This window comes from Hippoglossus hippoglossus, chromosome 16, assembly GCF_009819705.1.
Source record: "Hippoglossus hippoglossus isolate fHipHip1 chromosome 16, fHipHip1.pri, whole genome shotgun sequence".
NCBI classification, from domain to species: Eukaryota; Metazoa; Chordata; class Actinopteri; order Pleuronectiformes; family Pleuronectidae; genus Hippoglossus; species Hippoglossus hippoglossus.
Window position 1 is genome coordinate 11,395,650 of NC_047166.1, and position 19,521 is coordinate 11,415,170.

At 41.6% G+C, this 19,521-nt stretch overlaps 2 protein-coding genes across 3 annotated transcripts in view; one reads left to right on the forward strand and one right to left on the reverse strand.

Annotated features, from left to right (window-relative positions):
- The window catches only part of adam22 (ADAM metallopeptidase domain 22), a 59,580-nt gene that overhangs the window by 16,692 nt on the left and 23,367 nt on the right, over positions 1–19,521 (reverse strand). For both annotated transcript variants that reach the window (XM_034612270.1, XM_034612271.1), the window contains exons 5-14: positions 19,140–19,222; positions 15,577–15,640; positions 5,522–5,576; positions 5,347–5,423; positions 4,635–4,709; positions 3,916–3,987; positions 2,066–2,232; positions 1,891–1,975; positions 1,573–1,663; positions 1,436–1,487 (exon numbers count right to left, since the gene is read on the reverse strand). In XM_034612270.1, the coding sequence (XP_034468161.1) occupies positions 1,436–1,487; positions 1,573–1,663; positions 1,891–1,975; positions 2,066–2,232; positions 3,916–3,987; positions 4,635–4,709; positions 5,347–5,423; positions 5,522–5,576; positions 15,577–15,640; positions 19,140–19,222 (821 nt within the window). The remainder of the gene's footprint in view (positions 1–1,435; positions 1,488–1,572; positions 1,664–1,890; positions 1,976–2,065; positions 2,233–3,915; positions 3,988–4,634; positions 4,710–5,346; positions 5,424–5,521; positions 5,577–15,576; positions 15,641–19,139; positions 19,223–19,521) is intronic.
- On the forward strand, positions 6,407–10,328 carry cldn12 (claudin 12). Its single transcript, XM_034612280.1, has 3 exons — positions 6,407–6,563; positions 7,814–8,074; positions 8,174–10,328. Exons 2-3 carry the CDS (start codon positions 7,856–7,858, stop codon positions 9,038–9,040), a joined length of 1,086 nt encoding a protein of 361 aa, XP_034468171.1. The 5' UTR covers positions 6,407–6,563; positions 7,814–7,855; the 3' UTR covers positions 9,041–10,328.

The following is a 19,521-nucleotide window of genomic DNA, read 5'->3' on the forward strand; positions in this document are numbered from 1 at the left end:
AAGAGACATCAAACTGTATTTGTTCATATCATTTGAATCAAAAGAGAAGCCGCGGGCCACCGAGGCCGTAGTGCTCTCAGATGAAATGGGAAAGGTTGTGATGACTGACAACCCCTCCGAGGCAGCCAGTTGGTTCAGAACAGCACAGGCAACGTTCTAGTCAAGCTTCTGCTCACCTGCTGTCCCATTCGGGATAGAGGGGGAATGTGAGAAGTATTTAAGAAGAGGGGTATACACACACAACACACACACAGCACAGTGATCCGTACACACAACACACCCAGTCGCATACTTATGCTCACAGTGAGCAAGCAAGCTTCATCACACTGTACAGATACTGACATGAGTTCTGTATAAACTGAAAGCTTAAAATATACAAAGACTGACTTATTACCTACTTCATAATCTTAGCAAGCATCACATTATATAATATATTTCTACTGAAAGGAGCCCAATGCAGTTATATAAACAAACTGATACCATACACACAGACTGGCACCTAGTGGTTAGTTACAAAACTACAATAACACGACACTGGATGGAAATATTCTAATCAACATATTTATATTGATGAATAAGAGAGTATTGTGACTAAGATTGGGCAATATGGCCAAAATGCTATCAATTTAAAATGTATTGTAAAATTTATCTCATTATTATTTATTTTAAGTTTAAAGACAATTTTTGCTCCTGAGAGAAGGTTGTGGTTTTAAAATCTTCTTTATGAGCATGAGAATGACAAACACTTGGTAAACAGCAAAACATCTTACAAATCTGAGGTTGATCAATGATGCGTTATACCTCCTCACTGTGCTTACACAATGCGTAATCATCATATTGATATATGAGACTTTTGTTACATTGCTATTGTTTTATTGTTATTGTATGAGAACCAAGTCCTAATTGTGACAAAACTTTAAAAACCCACATTATCTAAAACATTTGGGTTTTCAGTTCATATTTAATTCAAATATCCAAGTAGCCACATTATTTTGTGGTCTGTTTACATTCAAATTATAAATGTTGAGATACAGAATAAAACTGTTTACACTTTACTGAAACTTTAAATACTTCAAGTCAGATTTGATGGGTCAGTTATCCATTTAAATATAAAAATAAAAAAAACACTACAGATGACATTTTGGGGTTTTGGACAAAGGGTTAATTGTGATGTTAGCATTGAAGTAAAACTACGGTATAGTATTCAACTCGGATGATGTTGTGATTGAAGTTTGTTTGGAGAACTCTGACTGATGAAAAAAGTAATGCCTGCACAATGAATCCACACCACAAATCAATTTCAAGTCCATTTTAACAAACAGTATTTTGATCCAAACGTTAGGGTTAGCTTTGATGAAAAACACTGGACATTGTGTCTCTAGCATCTGTGAAAGATGTGTCGTCAAGAATCATTTGTTAAATGTAATTAACTTACCCAACGTCATCCATGATACAGCCTGCCCAGCGATCATCACACTTGCATTCACCTAGAATAACAACACATTGATCATTTTATTGCGCAGAAAAGAGGCTTGAAAATGAGTCTGCACACATTCAGGTTTAACTATGTACCGTTGAGGATCCTCTTCTTGTCCGAAAAGATGCCAATGTTCTGTCCAAGCGACTGAGCGAGGGTTATGGCCATCTCGTCCGTTTTCCCGTACTGGTGAAGAGAGAGAGACAGACGGAGACAGAGAATAAGAAGTTTATTAGATCAGCCGGAGGAGAACGAAAGAGCTCCTTTTAAGGTGATTTTATTAATACTTGCACTAACACATGAAGTGGAACAAAAGTGTTTTACAGTGTGTTATTACTCTTCTTGTAATGGACAACTGAGAATGATTATTGTTGCTGATGCTGACAGGTTTTGGGGAATTGTCAGTGACTCACCTCATTCACTCCGCCTCCTTTAGTGAGAGAGCAAACGCCTCCCATGTAGGAAGCTCCACCCCAGCCGCTATGAAAGCGATTCCCTCTGATGAAACGAGAAAATGTATGAGTTCCATAAGAAAAGATTCTGAGCACCGGATTGGGCGAGAAAATCCTCTCAGGCGTTCGGACTCACGAGAAGAGGTGAACAGAGTCGCATTTCTCCTTGATGAAGTCCTTCCTGTACTTCATGAACTCCCTCAGGGTCACCATGGGGTCGTCGTCGATGTTGAACTTGCTGTCCGCTGACCAGGTTTCCATAGCAACCAGCACAATCCGAGTATTAAGCTGTTCCTTGAAGATCTGGGGGGGGGGGGGGGGGGGGGGGGATTTGAAGGAAAGTGAATATCAGTGTTTTTGTCTTTTAAAAGTCTCATTAGTTCAAGAAAGAACAAACAAATGGCACAGCCTGATCTGCATAAACACTGACAGGCATCTTTCAAAGTCAGCATCATCTCCAGCTGCTCATTATGACAGCACCAGTCAGTGTGATTAATACGATCCCGAACCAGACAGCAGCACATTGCAGGCGGCTAGACGGAGTCAACAAGTGAAAACCCTCTGAAGGACAAAGGACGAGCAAATGACAATGTTTGCTTTCATGAGATGGAAGTCTACTGGGGTCCTGAGAAACACTGGAGGAGAAGACTCTTCGCTGAGTAACGACAATCTCACGAATAACCTGACAGAGCAGTGAGGGAGCAATCAGCGATATGTGACACTCTCTGTTTCTATTTGTGCACGCATGTGGTCGGATCTCCATATTAAGAGCTGTGTTCTGCAAATAAAAACCCTCAGGCAGCGAGTCTGCACCAGGACTCGCTCTATAATGCACTTCTGTAAACATTACGTCGTCATGCACATAAACCTACGATTACATTTTCCTAACGCTGATTTTTACGGTGGGATTCATCTCACCGGTGTGGTCACGGTCACATCTTATCTAGTCCAGGTGCTGTTTCCAAAATACGGAAACTGCCATTACTGACCCCCGAAGGCCATGCAATTATCGAACACTCAAAATGTCTATTTTATGAGATGTCCTGACAGCCACAACCGCAATGTCCCCGATTTGATTACAGCTGGGAGCCTTTGTTGCATGTCACACCGCTCTCTGCCCTTGTTTCCTGCCTGTAGCTACAATATCTGCTAAACAATAAAGGTGACAGTGTCAAAAAAAATGTTTACCACAGCAGAATAAAATTACAAAAGGTCAAAGCCGAATTGCCAATTTCTGGTTTTGTGTGTTTCTATATATCATAAAACATTTACTTCAAAAGAGACATTCAACAGTGTTTCCATGTGCACTTATGTGAATGCTTCAATTTAAAAGAATTGGCTTATAAAGTACATGCTGATTATTTTGGGAATGTTATTTTCGGTACATAATAAACCTGGGAGCTGAATGAAAAAGGTACATACTTGCTTGTGACACTCTATAGTGGGTAGGGATTTGTTTGGGAAAGAATGGACTATAAAATTATATATATAGATGTTAAAACTTGATAAATGTTGTCTGTATACTTTGCAGTTGCTCTGCCATTTAGAATATGGGATGTGAATGTGGCCTCTGTGCTGTGGCAGAAAGACAACTCTATTTGTACATGGAAATCAATGTGTAATTCCCAAATAGAGTTGGCTTCATATGATCGTCTTCAAGGACACAACACAAAAAACGTGACCTTCCTCCAGCTTCACCGGCCTATCAGCTTACAGACATGACCCTGCAGCAGGTCAGATTTCCGTAACACAGCACACAGATGTGGCCACAAATAATCAAACATTGAAATATCTGCCGCTGTACTGTCGGAATGTGCCACCGCTTCAATCCTCTGAAACCTGGAAACTCATCACTGGCCGAGAGGTTTTAAATGGAGAGAGTGAGGTTGGTTAAATGAGAAATCAGTGCAGTGTGTGCTTGACTTCGCTACATGGTGGGAGTGCTTGTGGCAAGCTTTCCAAGAAGAGGATCAATACAATTCTTACCATGTCAGCCATATTGACCACTGACTTAGCATAGTTATTTGTGTGCCCAACGGAAAGCCGATGCTTCTTGTACTGGAGGGAGACAGAGAGAGGCACAGAGGGATGGAGAGGAAACGATTAAAAGCAGGATCCATAATCTGGAACAAATTCATTTTAAGCCATTGAAATGTATGAAAGAAGCGTTTAATTCGCTCCGAATATCACTGACATTGTGTATGAAGCAAAAGTCAGTCCCAGTGGATCTTAGTTAGGCACATTAAGATCAAATCATTTTCTGTTTCATGCACAACACAGGTAGTTTTTTATTTGATTGACTCAGGAGTGCACGCACTTTTTTAAGTGCTGACTCTGGGCCCACCCAGCATCCTGAACTATGAGCTCTCAGCAAGTCTACAGTGATATTCTATATTTTCTTTATCATCAACAAATCCCAAGAAAAGTTGATTTTGCTATCAAGTATTTCATGCTGGGCCAAAGCTCCATATACTTTATTACAAATCATAATTAAAAAATCATTAAATACAGTAAATCTTTTTTTTTTATAATGAAATAATAAATTTGATAATTTTATAGTGATTTGTGAGTAATTTGCAGGCACAAGTAACACACACAAGCAGTATTCACGCAGTAATAAAAATATAAGCGAATTATTGTGTTATAATTTTACAATATTTTCTATCATAACTGCACATTCACACCATAAGTAGTTAAAAACTTACCATTAAATGGTCATTGATCACCATCAACTCAATGTATTTGATCTCATCCTCGACACTGTGTGACACATGTGGAGCCTGAGAGGAAAAAAGACAGCACTTTTCTTAGTTTCCTCAAAGCAAGACTGTGCGCCTCAAGGAGGATTTCAGGAGAGCACACACACACACACACACACACACACACACACACACACACACACACACACACGCACACACGCACACGCACACGCACAGTAAACACACAGTAAACACAAAGATCAACTCAGGTCTCCTGCTTCACCAAGAAAACAGGAGAGACGACAAATCAATAAGGACATTTATTTGCGAAAAGATCTAACACAGGTGTTTGTTCTACAAATAAAGACGAGAGTGGCTCCGAGGACTGAACGGACAGAAAAGAAAGCTGCAGACATCTGACTGTGTTACTCATAAGGTGAATATTTCATGAAAAACAAGGGGAGGAGGAGAAGAAGAGACAGAGGTGGAGAGCTGGAGAGCTGAAGTGTGGGAGGATAGAGAGGAAACAGTGCTCTGACTTTGTGGATAAACATAAAACATACAGGCGGGAAACAAAAAGCATAAAAATTTCTCTATCTTAAATTTATAGAAACACACATGCTCATGTGCACAACACAAATTCAAGTGAACACGAGAGCATCGGCAGCCCTCTGCTAAGGATGACGATTTTCTAACTGAAGCTGCAGCAGAGTCATACCTGTCTCTTTTGTCTCCTGTGAACTACTTTAGACCCGGGGAACGGAGGGCTGGGAAACGGCGGCTCTGGCAGGTCACCTAGGAAACAGGAACATTTATAGCTATCAGCATTCAAGGAACAGTTTCCAGTGTTTAGCATGAATACATGTAGAGTACATCGCAAAACACCATCTTACCATTGAGGAGGTCTTCCCCTGCAGATTTATAAATCATGTGAATGGGGACATCGCCCTGGAAGGCACAAAAAAAAAGGACGTCAATCAAGTTTGTCAGTAAAACAGGTCACAACCAAGTGTCGGATATAAACAGGCTTTTATTAACGTTTTCTACATGGCGCAAAAACAAATCAAACAAATTACTCAGAAAGATCTCAGCATTGAGGTCAAAGAGTTCAAGCCCTCCAAAAAGAGAGGTCAGTACCTTACAGCCCTCTCACCACCACAAAATCCATACAACAGATTATTTGATTAATAATACGACAATAAATTTGATCAGAATACTTGAAAACACAAGTCTGGAAAGTAGCGTACTATAAAGCGTACTACTGCAATAAAGCGGCTGAATACATATATACTGTGTGTTTATACTGCTTATCGGCAACCAAATTAAGATAAATACACATTCTGTCTAATTTGTATTAACTGCACACACGCGTACACAGATAAACACACATTTGTATCTGTCGCACTCAGAGCAAAGGAAATGATAAGGAGGTACCTGAGAGAACCACACAATATCTGATGGCTGCTATGAAAACAAACATTAAAGAGTGTTTAGATTAAATGTTTACCCCTGCCTCCTTACAAAACACTTTGCTGCTACTGTACCTGTTTTACAGTTTACTGTACGAGCATCACTTTCGCTATTTCAACCTACTTTTTGGAAATTGTATTTATTCTTTTGTGCTAGTTTTGCATTTCTTACTCTTTTATCTTGTTTTAATTAGCTTTGTGTCGATTTCTAGTATCCTAGAAATGAATTCCAGGAAATCTATTTGTTATGGGTGAACAGGAACAAGACAAGGGTGAGGGTTCAGCAGCACCTGTGAGACGGCGCTGAGGGCGGGGACGCTCCTTTTACTCTGAAGCCACTTCCTGTTTACTCTCGTACTGTACAGGAGTAAAAACGTCTCTATCGTCTGTAGCAGCGTTAAAGGAGAAATAAGCCGAAATGCCTCCATCTCCCATCTAAACACGATCTACCTGCTGGACACACACGGTACCGGAGCCTTCCTTCATTGTAGTTACCGTGTTTTTAGCTTCATATCTACGCAGTGATCCAGACGCAACAGGTTGCTGTAATGCTAACTCTGAGCTAGCTGGCTAACGTAACGAGCTAGTCAGTGTTGAATTGGTTTTGATGACCCAGTTGTTCATCGGTGTCATATTCAGGTGATACGTTCGAGCGAATATAATTGTTGATATAAATCGCTGTTGATTGAATTATGGACGATGAGCTAACAGAGCTAACCTGCTGTAACCACTCAGATCGTTAGCTTAGCTTGCTAGGCTAATAAAGAGGCTGCTGAGTGTAATAACAGCTTCCTAAATACTAGTTATCACTCAGTGGTGGTGGAACGTTAATCACAGTTTGACTTGAACACACAGTGTTGTTTATATAATTATACTGCTATAGCTTAAGTCAATGTTTAATCACTAACCTCTTGTCATGTATTTTAAGCACTTGTTACCACGTTCACTTCAGAACTTACTTAGTTAATTATGTGTAAATTAACATACAAATCAACCTTAGAACCTCAGAAGTTAAAATACACAGTTGATTGGACAAGTTACAAGTGGTGAGTTAAACCTGGGTCAAAAACATTAATTCAAGATTTAATCCAAACAAATTCCAAGAATCATGTAAAAGATCTGATTTAATGTTAATGTCCTCACTTCTGAACCAGGATATATGGCATCAAATCATTTGAAGAGCCTTTGTTTAAGACTGGGAGATTCACTTATTCAGCAAGTAATTGTTTCATAGTAAATCTTAAATCAACTCCAAAAGTATCTAGAAATGAAGTTGTGATACCGAGGTCAAGTCACGGCTGCAAGCATGCTGTCATCTATATAAAACTCAAGAGTGTAACACAATTGTTAATTGTGTAGCTGTACAGTCTATGCAACGCACTGCAGTACAGACACTCGGCGACCTCAGCCGTCAAGTCATCCCCACTGTGTTTGCTAATGAAATGAGAGCATTGTTTCTCTGGGACAGCAGATACTGGGTCAGCTAAACTGTGTTGAAGACAGGGGGGTTGCCCATAGCTAGGTCAGTCTGTGGCACAGTTAGCTTACTTCAGTACTAATGGGGCCATTCAATAAACTTGTGTAACCATGTTTTTTTCCTCATTATCAGGAGTTCTGTATAATGTAAAATAATGCTAAAAATTACATTGAGGCCCTGTTGATTCCCACCACACTGACCAGCCACTTCTTTCTGTCTGACTTCCTCCGTTCAAACAGGAATTCTCCTCGTGGCCTCAGTTCCTGTCGGCACCAACAACCATGTCGTGCCGGGACATCCATGCCACCAACGCGTTTTCCTTCATCATTGCCTTCGTGTCAGTGGCAGGGCTTGCCGTGGCAGCTGTAATACCACAGTGGCGAGTAACGAGACTCGTCACCTTCAATCGCAACGCTAAGAATATCAGTGTGTATGATGGGCTGTGGGCTAAATGCGTGAAACAGGATGGCTACTCAGGATGCTACTACTATGATTCAGAGGTATTGTTTTTATCAGCTTGCTTCCCTCTGTTTTAGCTGTTTTTTCCTGTTATGTTTGGAAGTTGTCCTAACAGAAGTCATGTTTTCTCATATTTCCAGTGGTACTCTAAAGTGGACCAGCTCGATCTGCGGCTCCTGCAGTTCTGTCTGCCTGCAGGCCTGCTGTTCGGCTCGCTGGCCTTGCTGCTGTGCATGGCTGGGATGTGTAAGACCTGCTGCTGCTCAGACAAGCCTGAGCCGGACATCAAAACTCTCAAATTCCTGGTCAACAGTGCTGGCTGTCACCTGGTGGCTGGGACGTTCTTGTTCCTGGGTGGAGCTGTCGCCATCGTCCCCTCAGTGTGGTTCCTATTCCGCACTAAGGCGCTGAACCTCCGATATGACAACATGTTCTCTGATGGGTTTGCTGTATATGTAGCAATAGGCTGCTCCGGAGGACTAATGCTGGCCGCGCTGCTAATGTTCATGTGGTATTGTATGTGTAAGAAGTTGCCTTCACCCTTCTGGTTGCCACTGCCGTCCATGTCGACCTCGCCGTCCACTCAGCCTCTCACTGCCAACGGATATCCTCCCTCCCCAGTGTATGGTCCTCAGCCCTTCCCACCACAAGCCTATCCTCCCACAGTCATCGACACGCAGCAGTATGTGCCAACCCACGGCTATGCACAAAGTGTGGTTGCCCCTGCACCTACACAAGTGTACATGTCTCAGATTTCTGCTCCAGATGGGTACGGCTCGGAGGTTGGAGGAACCCAGGCCTACAGCTATGCTCCCTCACAGAGCTACGCTCCCTCGCAGAACTACGCACCCTCGCAGAGCTACGCACCCTCGCAGAGTTATGCACCTTCGCAAAGCTACGCTCCCTCTCAGGGATATGGATCCGGCTACGCTGGCCACCGCTACTCCAGCCGCTCACGCATGTCTGCCATAGAAATCGACATTCCTGTGCTGACACAAGGAGACTAAAAGAGAAGAGAAGTCCTTGAAGCCTTTAGTCTTTTAACCTTATTTAGGTTCACCACTGATGAAACTAACAGAGTTTGATGGATGGAAGTTATTAACATGAGAGCTATTAATAGCCTCTAGAGTTACAGTGAATTCAGTCAGTTCAATCCAGGTTGGTAGATTGATGTTTATGTACCCAGAGGTACAATATGAAGGATGATATTTTCGTTAAAATATATGAACACTAAAGCACGGGTGTTAACAACACTGTATTCAGCTTATTGATGTAGAAAGGGAAGAAATTCAAGTTTCATTTGGAGCCATAATCACTGAAAGACACCTCAACTAACTTTTCTTCACTATTTCACCAGAGTACGATCATCACATTATGTTTCCTCACCTGTTTTGGTGGACAAGGGACCAACTTAGTAGTTACAAGCAAACGGGCACGTGCATTTGGTTGCTGGCTTTTTTATAAAATACCACTCTGACTAAACATTCATGAGGCCTCTATGTTTGCTGCCAAAAGTATATTTTTCTGTTACGTTTTTAATGTTGAACTTGTCATGATCATGTAAAAGTGATTTGTCTTGGTATCCACTTTATGGAGGTCTTCTGTTATCACTACTGAACAAACACTTACTGACCTTATACTATATGTTTTTAAATAGACGCCTACTAACTCACTCACTCGTTTAGTGAATTTTAACATGAATTGTTAAGAGTGTCACACTACACTGCAAAGAGCAGCTGTTAAAGGTTTTAATGCACTAATGATGTGAATACTGTGCCAGTTTACATTGCCTTTGTAATTGTATGGCCTCTAAATAACTATTTATCCATTATTGCAGCATATATGTTGTTTTTTTTACTGCATGTTTGTGTGAAAAGGATCATGGCACTAAATCTGTGAGTTGTGTTTAATGTAATGAACAGATGCAGAGCTGCAATGTCAGAAACAGCAATGACAGGAATGATAATACTGTTCATTTGCTCTACAGGACATATTATGATCAACTCATTAAATATAAAAAGCAGTTGTATCACCAGAGGAAGTGGTGAGAAGTGTTAATTTGTTCTATTAGTACCACTAAACATCTGCCAACTTAGCTGGAAGTGTGATGTTCAGGCTGGTCGTAGTTGTGATTAATCCCAATTTAACAGTCAGTTCAGTTGTTGCCTTTTGTGTGTTTTGCTTAATGAGCACTGATCAACGTAATGTTAATCTTTAATGTTTAGGTTCACGATATTGTCAAATATTTTTTTCTATACTGTCATTGTTTTGTTTTTATTAAAACAAATCCCAATACATCTGCATGTCTGCTTATGTGCTGCTGAGGTAAACCAATTTAAATACTCAATATTTGTAATTGCAACAAAAAATAGAGACACAAATCGGTCTCATTTTTAGAGTAATCATGTGAGTCACTTGTCTCTGTCTCCCTGTCTTGGCAAAAAGCTGAGAGGTGAAACTGGGCATCTGTTCAGCCAAACTGAATTACAAATGTGAGGACGTTGATGCTTTCAGCCGGGTTCAGTTTGGACTGATAAATAGTTTGAGAAATCGACACCCTGTGAGGCTCTGGTTTCCCGGAAATGCTGTAAATCCTCATCTGATCGCTTCATGATGACTTGAATCACTGGTGGAATTTAAAGTTGTTGCTTCATCACCAATGACACAGAGGCTCCAGCTGTCCACATTATTATGAACGCAGATATTCTGTCAAGGTTTTCTAATTGAGCTAGTCAAGCTCAGAATCTGTATCTGATAAGCAGACGTTAACATTTTTGGAGTCATATTTTGTAATAGTGGCTTGGTGATAATTGCATTAGGATCTTTTCTGGCACAGTGAATGAACACTCATCTCCAGTCGCTAAGCTACACACAAATATCTTCAAATAGCTACAAATCTCCACATTTGAGGAGCCTGTATCATAAAGTAGATTCGGTAAATTAACTAAAGACAATTTGTTGGTTGAATGTAGGTATACAGTTGTTTAATTGGTTAATTGGTATCAGAATTAGGGGCAAATTGTATTCACTGTAATATATCCAGCCATCCATTATATATACCACTTGTCCTTTGAGGGTTGTGGGGGGAGCTGGAGCCAATCCCAGCTGACATTAGGCCAGAGGTGGGTTACACCCTGGACAGGGCGCCAGTGTACTGTAATATATGGCCATGTGAAATAGAAAAATACACCTTTACCTCTGCTTGGATGAGGAACAACATTTTACCACAATAAAAGCGGAATAAACCATTTTTAGGAATATAAAGACCAAAGCCAATTAAGAACAGTCAGCGGTCCATTAAAACCCAGCTTTAGGCCGTCAAGTGTTTTGTCTTATCTTTGATGTCGTTTAAATAGAATGAGCATCTGAATGAGAAGCCTGAACTGTGGCTCTCATAATTGGAATCAACTTCCACTTTGATGTGACGCTGACACGTTAGCTGAGAGTTTAGCGGCTGATGATTAATAAGAACGAAATTAAAAGATGTGCAGCTGCTTTTATATCATTTGTCGTACACACACACACACACACACACACACACACACACACACACACACACACACACACACACACACACACACACACACACACACACACACACACACACACACACACACACACACACACACACACACACACACACACACACACAGCATCATCCATCACTATCAGAGCCGTTACTGCTGAATTAACAGTTGTAATAAAGCATTTCCTTGACCGGTGTGTTCTTTGTTCCCCAGATCATCCCTCCCAGCCAGTCTTTTCTGTCAAATAAAATACACTCACAGCATATAGACTCTGCAGGGTGTGTGCAGTGATGGAGATTAAGGGTCTAAACACAGATGGCTTTCATATGTCGTGATACAAAGAGACAGGGGCGGAGCCTGGGTTGCCAAGGGAGATGGTACCTCAGACACAGGCGGCTGGCTCATGAATATAAAGCAGCGAGGGGTAACACACTTTTTATTACCGCTCTCTGGCTGCATGTGTGAATGAACCGGTCCAGGTTTAGCAACATGAAGTTGGCTCGAGGCCACAGGGAGACCCCGACCCCCTTCTTTTTTAAGACACATTCCCAGCTTGTGCTCGTATGGAAAAAAAATCTTCCCTTTGGCACAAAGTGCTAACAACCCCCACCCACAACCTGCCACCACACCCCCTCTCCATCCTCCAGCTCCCCACCCCCTACAACTGAGGACACTTATCCACAGCCTCTCCTCCTTCTTGCCCCTGCAGGTTAGATTGCCACACGGGATCTGAAGACTGCAACAATAAAAAACGCAGACCAGTTGTGGACAGAATGAGATGGGATGCTTGGGTATGTTTTACAGAAAATGGAAGAAGCCCAGAGCAATAAAATGAAGAGATATTGAAAAAAACTAGAATGACCACCCTGTGGTTGTATGCTTCCGCCAACCAGTGCAGTTTCAGTCTACATACATTTAATTTCCACATTCTTATGAGGTCACATGCCGTTTTACCTTTTAACACTGAAATCGAATCAGTTAATCCATGAGTCTAAGCGAACTTTTGTACCAAATTGGAAAAAATGTATCCACTACCAAGCAACAATTCAAGGATATTTGAGAGGGAGTATGATCTGCAACAAAGGGCCCTCGACTGTGTGCAGTACAGTAAGCAGCACTATGCTTTGTCTCAATCTTCACTGAAAGCAAACAAAAGGAGCTGTTGGGACGTAGCCACAGGATCCCTGAGGTGCAGGTGGATTTGGGAAGCTGTTCAGAAAAAATAAAAACACAAAACATATGGTGTTTTCTGCATAAGCAAGCTACCATTACACATCCTCCCTACAAGTTGCCTGCACACACAGACACACACACACACACCCAGGAAGTGCTGGATTTATCAGCCGCGTAGTGCCCACACATCATGTTATTAGGTAGTGAACTTTAATTGTGGCACTACTGTAATCTGCTTGTACACAAGCCTATTTACATAACACGATAAGACACTTTAAAGCCAATTCAGCTGCATGAGGAGACAAGAGCTGCTTGTTCAGGACACACCGAGCTAATGCCCTGCATAACTTCTCCTGGCTTGGAGGAAGGAGGGCAGATGGATTTACCATATGGCCGACAGGATCCATGCCGACTCTCCATCTCAACAGCCGCCCCATCTGACGATCAATTTCAAGCAGATCATAACAGCCAGAATCAGTGGTGCATCATGCTGCATTCGAAGCTGTTACTCAGTGACAGAGTGATATGTGGCTGTTCCAGGCTATAACAGGAACATGTCTGACCATACAATTTTTAAAAAAGCACTCAGGTTGTTGCAGCGGACATCTGCAGGTCTGTTTGACAAAAATGAGAGGACGACTCACAGACCAGACTGTCGGAGAGAGACAAAGAGAGCCGTATTGACTGTGAGGGAAATAGAGAAGAAGAGACGCACCAAATCCCACACGGATGCAGACGGGGAGAGACAGTCAATGTGGACCATCACCCGAGGGGAGCAGACATCCAGAGCTCAGTGCTGACACACTGACAGCCACCGCTGGACTCCAGGGCAGAGCTGTCCCCAGCATCATCCTGCAGACAGGATTCCCTCGTCCAGCCAAAGCCAACACAACTCCAATGGAGGAACATGCCAAGTGTTTGCCAAAAACACATCAGTGCGTTTTACATCATTTATCTGAGAGGAACAAATACGTGCGCCCAGATGAAATCGAATATTTCAACATTTAAAAATATGGACATGACGGGGAATTTAATTTGTCTTTAGATCATTCACTTAAATCCTATACATATATATTACATCGCACTTGATGAGGGGATCATATGTTTGTATGTGCATCTGCAACGTAACAAATAGCCTAGCTAAAGACACATTTCTCAAATACCTCAAATAATAAAGTAAAGGTAACTCAAATCTCAAAAGTACTTCAGCAGTTTTTCACGAGCGTTGATTTGCCATCTCAGTTACTGAAATGAGCTTTTCTAGTTTTATTTTCACACATATTGCTCCCTGTGATATAAACAGTAGCCCTGTTTAATTAACTGTTCTTTAATTAATTGCACTGTGTATTTGAAATATAGCACATAAATGTTTCCTAAAACTAGATTTGTTTTTTAATTTTATGATTTATCACAATGAAACTAGGGCAGATAAAACTTTGATGTGCGTTTACATCACTGTATCCATTGGAATTGACCTGAACAAGGTGACTACAACACTGTGTCTCTGAAGACAAGCGCCGCAGTAATATTATGTGATAAGATCTCGCTCTCATCACTTGAATAATTCAGTCTCTCCAGAAAATGTAGGAGAGGAATGACAGAGGCGGAGGAGAGATGACGCAGGAGATGACAGAACAGGAGCAGGTAAAGAAGTCCCTGACCTCTCTTATCTTGTCTCCTTTCGTCCCTTACTGATTAACACCAGACACACTTCTCCTGAACGTTTTAATTAGAGCAGAAAGAAAGTCTCACACACACACACACACACACACACACACACACACACACACACACACACACACACACACACACACACACACACACACACACACACACACACACACACACACACACACACACACAGCAGTATCAGCAGCTGTTCTCATGCTCACGGCGTCTTTAGACAATCTCAGATCTGTCCCCTCGTTCCGACCGTAATGCCTTTAATTTGTATTATCTAATTGGCTGTAGGGTTTTCTGCTGTCTGCTGACTTAGTAACTCAGCAAATCCCCTTTGTCCTGAGACCTGTCCGCCACTCTCTGGGTTCATAAGGAACAGCCGCAGGTTTGTGATCTGTAACTGATACTGGTTTTGTGTCCGGCTCCTCGCGGAACAATAGCTGACCCATGTATGAATCCTGGGACATCAGGAAAACTATTCTCATGTATCATCTGCTGAGCACAGTCCTGGCACAAAGAGAATCCCAACTTGTGTCCCAGGGGTCGCTTCTTCCGTTTCCGGGAGGTCAGGTTTTTCCCTACCATGGCAAGACTTAGGCCTCAATTATAGCCACCTACCAACATGCACATGGTCAGCTGCGGACACTTTGGATGGATGGTTTTTATATTTTTGTCTGTATAAGGTATTACATCATGTGGAGCTTCACTAATGCTGAAACTATAACACCAGCTTTAGATGCAGCACCAAGGCATTTCTGAGCAGAGCTTAAATCAAATGAACAGAAAAAAAGATGTATTGGTCCTGTTATAAGATCATCACAATAGATATAATACTTATATTGTTTAATAAGTGACGGAAACGATGAAATGATAAAGAAATTGATTAATTGATTGACACAAATTGGGGGATGTTGGTTGGCATTAATAAAGATGTATCTGAGCTAATCCGATTGTGGTGTGTGGATACGTTGGGGGGGAAAAAGGTTGGAGACCACTGCTCTAACAGATTATCTGACCGCGGACGACTCACACGAGAGACAAGAGGCAGCTGGACGTGAAAAGATGGAGGGAGAACAAATTGAAAAATCCCCGTGAGAGGAGCCATCGTCCACTAGCTCCTACAAAGTGCATACATTCCCGTGTAGATTTTGCGGGGTACTTACATTGCTGCTGTCCTCTCCTCCAGGTTCAATCATGTAGGTGTGATTGCCATCGAAAAACATCCCACTAAAAGAGAGAGAGGGGAAGAAGGAGCATCAAAGCACATGTCAGCACCCGTTTCTGCTGTTTTAGTCATCGCTACATGAAATAATGCATCTGAATTAGACTCCTCCCCGGCTATCAGTGTGACAGATCAGCCACTTCGGTGATTGCCCAGGGGGTTGGTGTATATTTGGGAGATTCGGAGCATTTTTCAGAATAATAACTGCGATGCACTCATACGCGTTTGCAATTTCTGACAAAAGCCCCGGCCACCCTCACCGCTGTGTTTGGCAAATGTACAGCTAAGGGGTGGAGGATGATGAAAAAATAAAAGGTCATCCAATCATTTCAGATATCCCCCCCACACAGCATAATTTAAAGGTCACCTGAAGTTGTCATCTCTGGAACAACAACTAGGAGTTTGGAGTGGTTGACCACAAGTCGCAGTGACTCAGATGTCATTGAAAGGGTCAATGGTTGAAAAACATGACTTCACATGAACATCCACTTATCTGCACTTAAAACTGTAAATACATATAACGCGAGAAAGAGACACACACACACACACACACACACACACACACACACACACACACACACACACACACACACACACACACACACACACACACACACACACACACACACACACACACACACACACACACACACACACACCATATGAAAACGCAACCGGGGTCAGAGATCAGTTTCTCATTTAGCAGCTGTTTGAAGGTCTTCTTGTCTCCACCTGCTGTTCGGACATCATCCGTTAATTAACTTTATCTGAAGCTTTTAGGAGATTGCATGGCTGGGTCAAACGGTGAAGTCAGGAGGGTAAACACTGCAGGTACTGACAATCTGTCTTCTCTCCTCCTACTCTCTCTCTAGGCTGTTTTCAGGCCCTCGACACACATAATTCACCCTCAACGATTGTTTGTCCTGGTCTAACATTGCACTTACAGCAGATAACACACAGTTGTGTTGCATAACTATGGACCAGTTTTATACATTTCTTGGTAACCTTAACTAAACAATGGTCATTCAAATTCTTCCACTGAAGGCCCTTAAATGTGGAGGGGCTATTCTGTGCACCAAACAGGATTGAGCAAAATTTGAATATAAATCTGAATCAATGAATTGTCAGACCACCACACACCAAACCGCAATGGATCAAATGACGATGTTGAATGGGTCATTGATACTGACGGACCTACAGAGAATTATCATGTGAATCCGCAGCTCCATATTTTACGAAGATATCTAGTGATTTCTGTGATCATATTTTGGCTGCAAGATGCTTTAGTTTTCACAGTTTTTTTTGCTCTTTCACTAAGAACAGCTCAAAAACTCACTATACACAACCTGGCCATTTTGGGTTATCTCTATTAACAGCTATCTGGATATTAAAACAGATAAAAAGACGACAGCCGATGACGTTCAGTCAATGTGTTCCACCTCTTTTGCTGTGATTGGTCAAACTAGAAACAGAAACCAAAAGACTTCTGGACCAAACATCTTGTCTCCAGTCCAAAGATTCTGCACATCCACAAGCTGAATCTGTTTATAGAGTTTAACTTTAACTTTAGAGCTACACCATATAATTGTACTAGTGGCAACATCCAAAGCATCCCTGAAAAAAGCCAGGTTCTGAATAAGAAGTCTCTGCAGTTTAATGTATGCATTTCTGGAAAACAAGAAGGGAAGAGGGTTCACTCTGAATCACTTCTGAGCATTTTCATTTTAGTCAAATCTGTAGAACTCGAGTGACGTTCCAAACAGGAACCTGAGTCAATAGTGGGCTGTCTACATCCCATCTGATGGATGTTGCCAGGATCACTATCCCTCTGTGTAAAGCTAATAGCAGTATTGCATTGCAGGGTGAAGTTGGTGAGAGAGAGGGAGAGAGCAGAATGTATATTATGTATAGTGAAAACCTGACTCAGCATCAGGGAAATATCCTCTCCCTAATGTCTAACCCCCCCCGATACCACTATGGCTTCCCTTAACTCCCTCCCTCTCATTGTTTTTCCCTCACCAACGTGCACACGCACACACAGCATATTATGGGTGTGCCTCTGCCTCCTTTATAATGCTAGTGTGTTTTTTTATATGTGCAGTAAGACTTTCTGAAATGTTAATCAAATTGAAAACACAACTACTAACAATACTGTCACAGATATTAACAATTACCACAACAGCAGCTTCATAACACACCGCAGAAATATGTTTATGTGACATATATATATATAAATATAAATCTGCAGGAAACACCATAATACATATTTTAATCTGTTATGTCCTAAGCATTAGTGTCATGCTTCTGCAACACATTAACTGCACTGATTAACTCATGTAATGCGTTTCATTATTTTGTGCATGTAGATATATAATTTGCTGTGCTCACACATTTCCCAACATGTTTCCATAATCACATGAAATATGCAAATGTTATTAAAAGCCCCGAGATGGGTTTAGTTTATTCAGCAAATATATATCTGATTTCCTCCACTTGCCATAACTAGCTGAATTTACATGATATTACATTAGAAGAAGATATATAGAGTTGGAACAAGGTTTGATGAGAACGAAAGGATCAAAAATTCACTGAAGTGTAGCAACTCAAATGTGCAATTAGATGTAATATTGAATACTGTCAACAATGTGCAGATGTGAATGATGTCATGTGTCTTACAGCCTAAGACTTCATAAAGCTTAGGTCTCTCCATCATAACACCTCACACCTTTAATTTAAAAAAGCTGTGTCGGTTGTTCAAATTTTCACCGTTTCCTTTTTACACTGAATAATCTACCAAACAATTTCCTCTTTATATTCGAGAGCAATCAAATTTAGAATGTCCACTCATCACAACTAAATGTGAATTAACACGGTCCTCCAGGCCCCAACACTAACAAGCATAACTGACTCACACCATGAACAAAAGAATTATTGTTAATGAACCAATAAACCCGTCAGCAGTGGACTCGTTTCCTCACTTTTTTGCTGGTACAGTGCAATTCTGCTTCCTTTTCTTTTTGCAATTACTTTTTAAGTCATATACATAATTAATGTAAAAAACAGCAAGTGCAATATACATATCATTAGCACTCAATGGAGGGGTTTTGTCTCACAAATACAGTTTCCTTTCAGTAAAGGTGTTTAAGTAACTGTAAAAACCTATAATACACCTGCATACACAACACATAAATACAGTGTTCGTGCATCCCTCCCTGCAAGCTCTCTGATCCGTCTCTCTGATGGGACAAGAGCTGCTTTGGAGCAGAAAGTCTAAAAATAACACGGAGAGGAGAGGAGAGAGATGTCTGAGCAGCACCTGTCTGAGTGAATGATAATCTGTGTAGTGAAAAGTGCAGAGAGACAGAGAGGGGCTGGCTAAAACTAATTATGTTGACCTAACGGATAAATGGGAGCGAGGCCCAGGACCTGGACTCACAGCATGAACAATGTTGGCTGAGAAACACACACACACACACACACACACAAAGTAATATTTGTACTTACTGCAATCCATGACAAGTAGAAACAGCCACAAAGGAGTGAGGACTGTCTCTGACCTTCCCCTGGTAGTAGCAGTGCTCTCCTCCCTGTGAGAGAAAACACAAACACACACAGATTAAGATCACACACACACAGTCGCCTCCTCGAGTGTCTCATTGTGTCAAACACTGAGTGAAATATCCCACTTGCTGCAATCATTTCCATAACCCATTAGCAAATGCGTCCAGAGTGATCAATCACCCATAACTCATTTACAAACACACACAAGTGCAAGCATGACCTGATGTGTGTGTGTGTGTGTGTGTGTGATTCTGCACATTAACCCATTTACATCCCACCGTCTCTGTGTTAACTGCTCAGTGACTTTTTCTCTTCCCAACTTCTC

Coding starts and splice junctions, on each gene's coding strand:
- cldn12 (XM_034612280.1), top strand. CDS start 7,856: ATGTCGTGCCGGGACATCCATGCCACCAACGCGTTTTCCTTCATCATT. Junction 8,075..8,173: donor GCTACTACTATGATTCAGAG/GTATTGTTTTTA, acceptor TCATATTTCCAG/TGGTACTCTAAAGTGGACCA.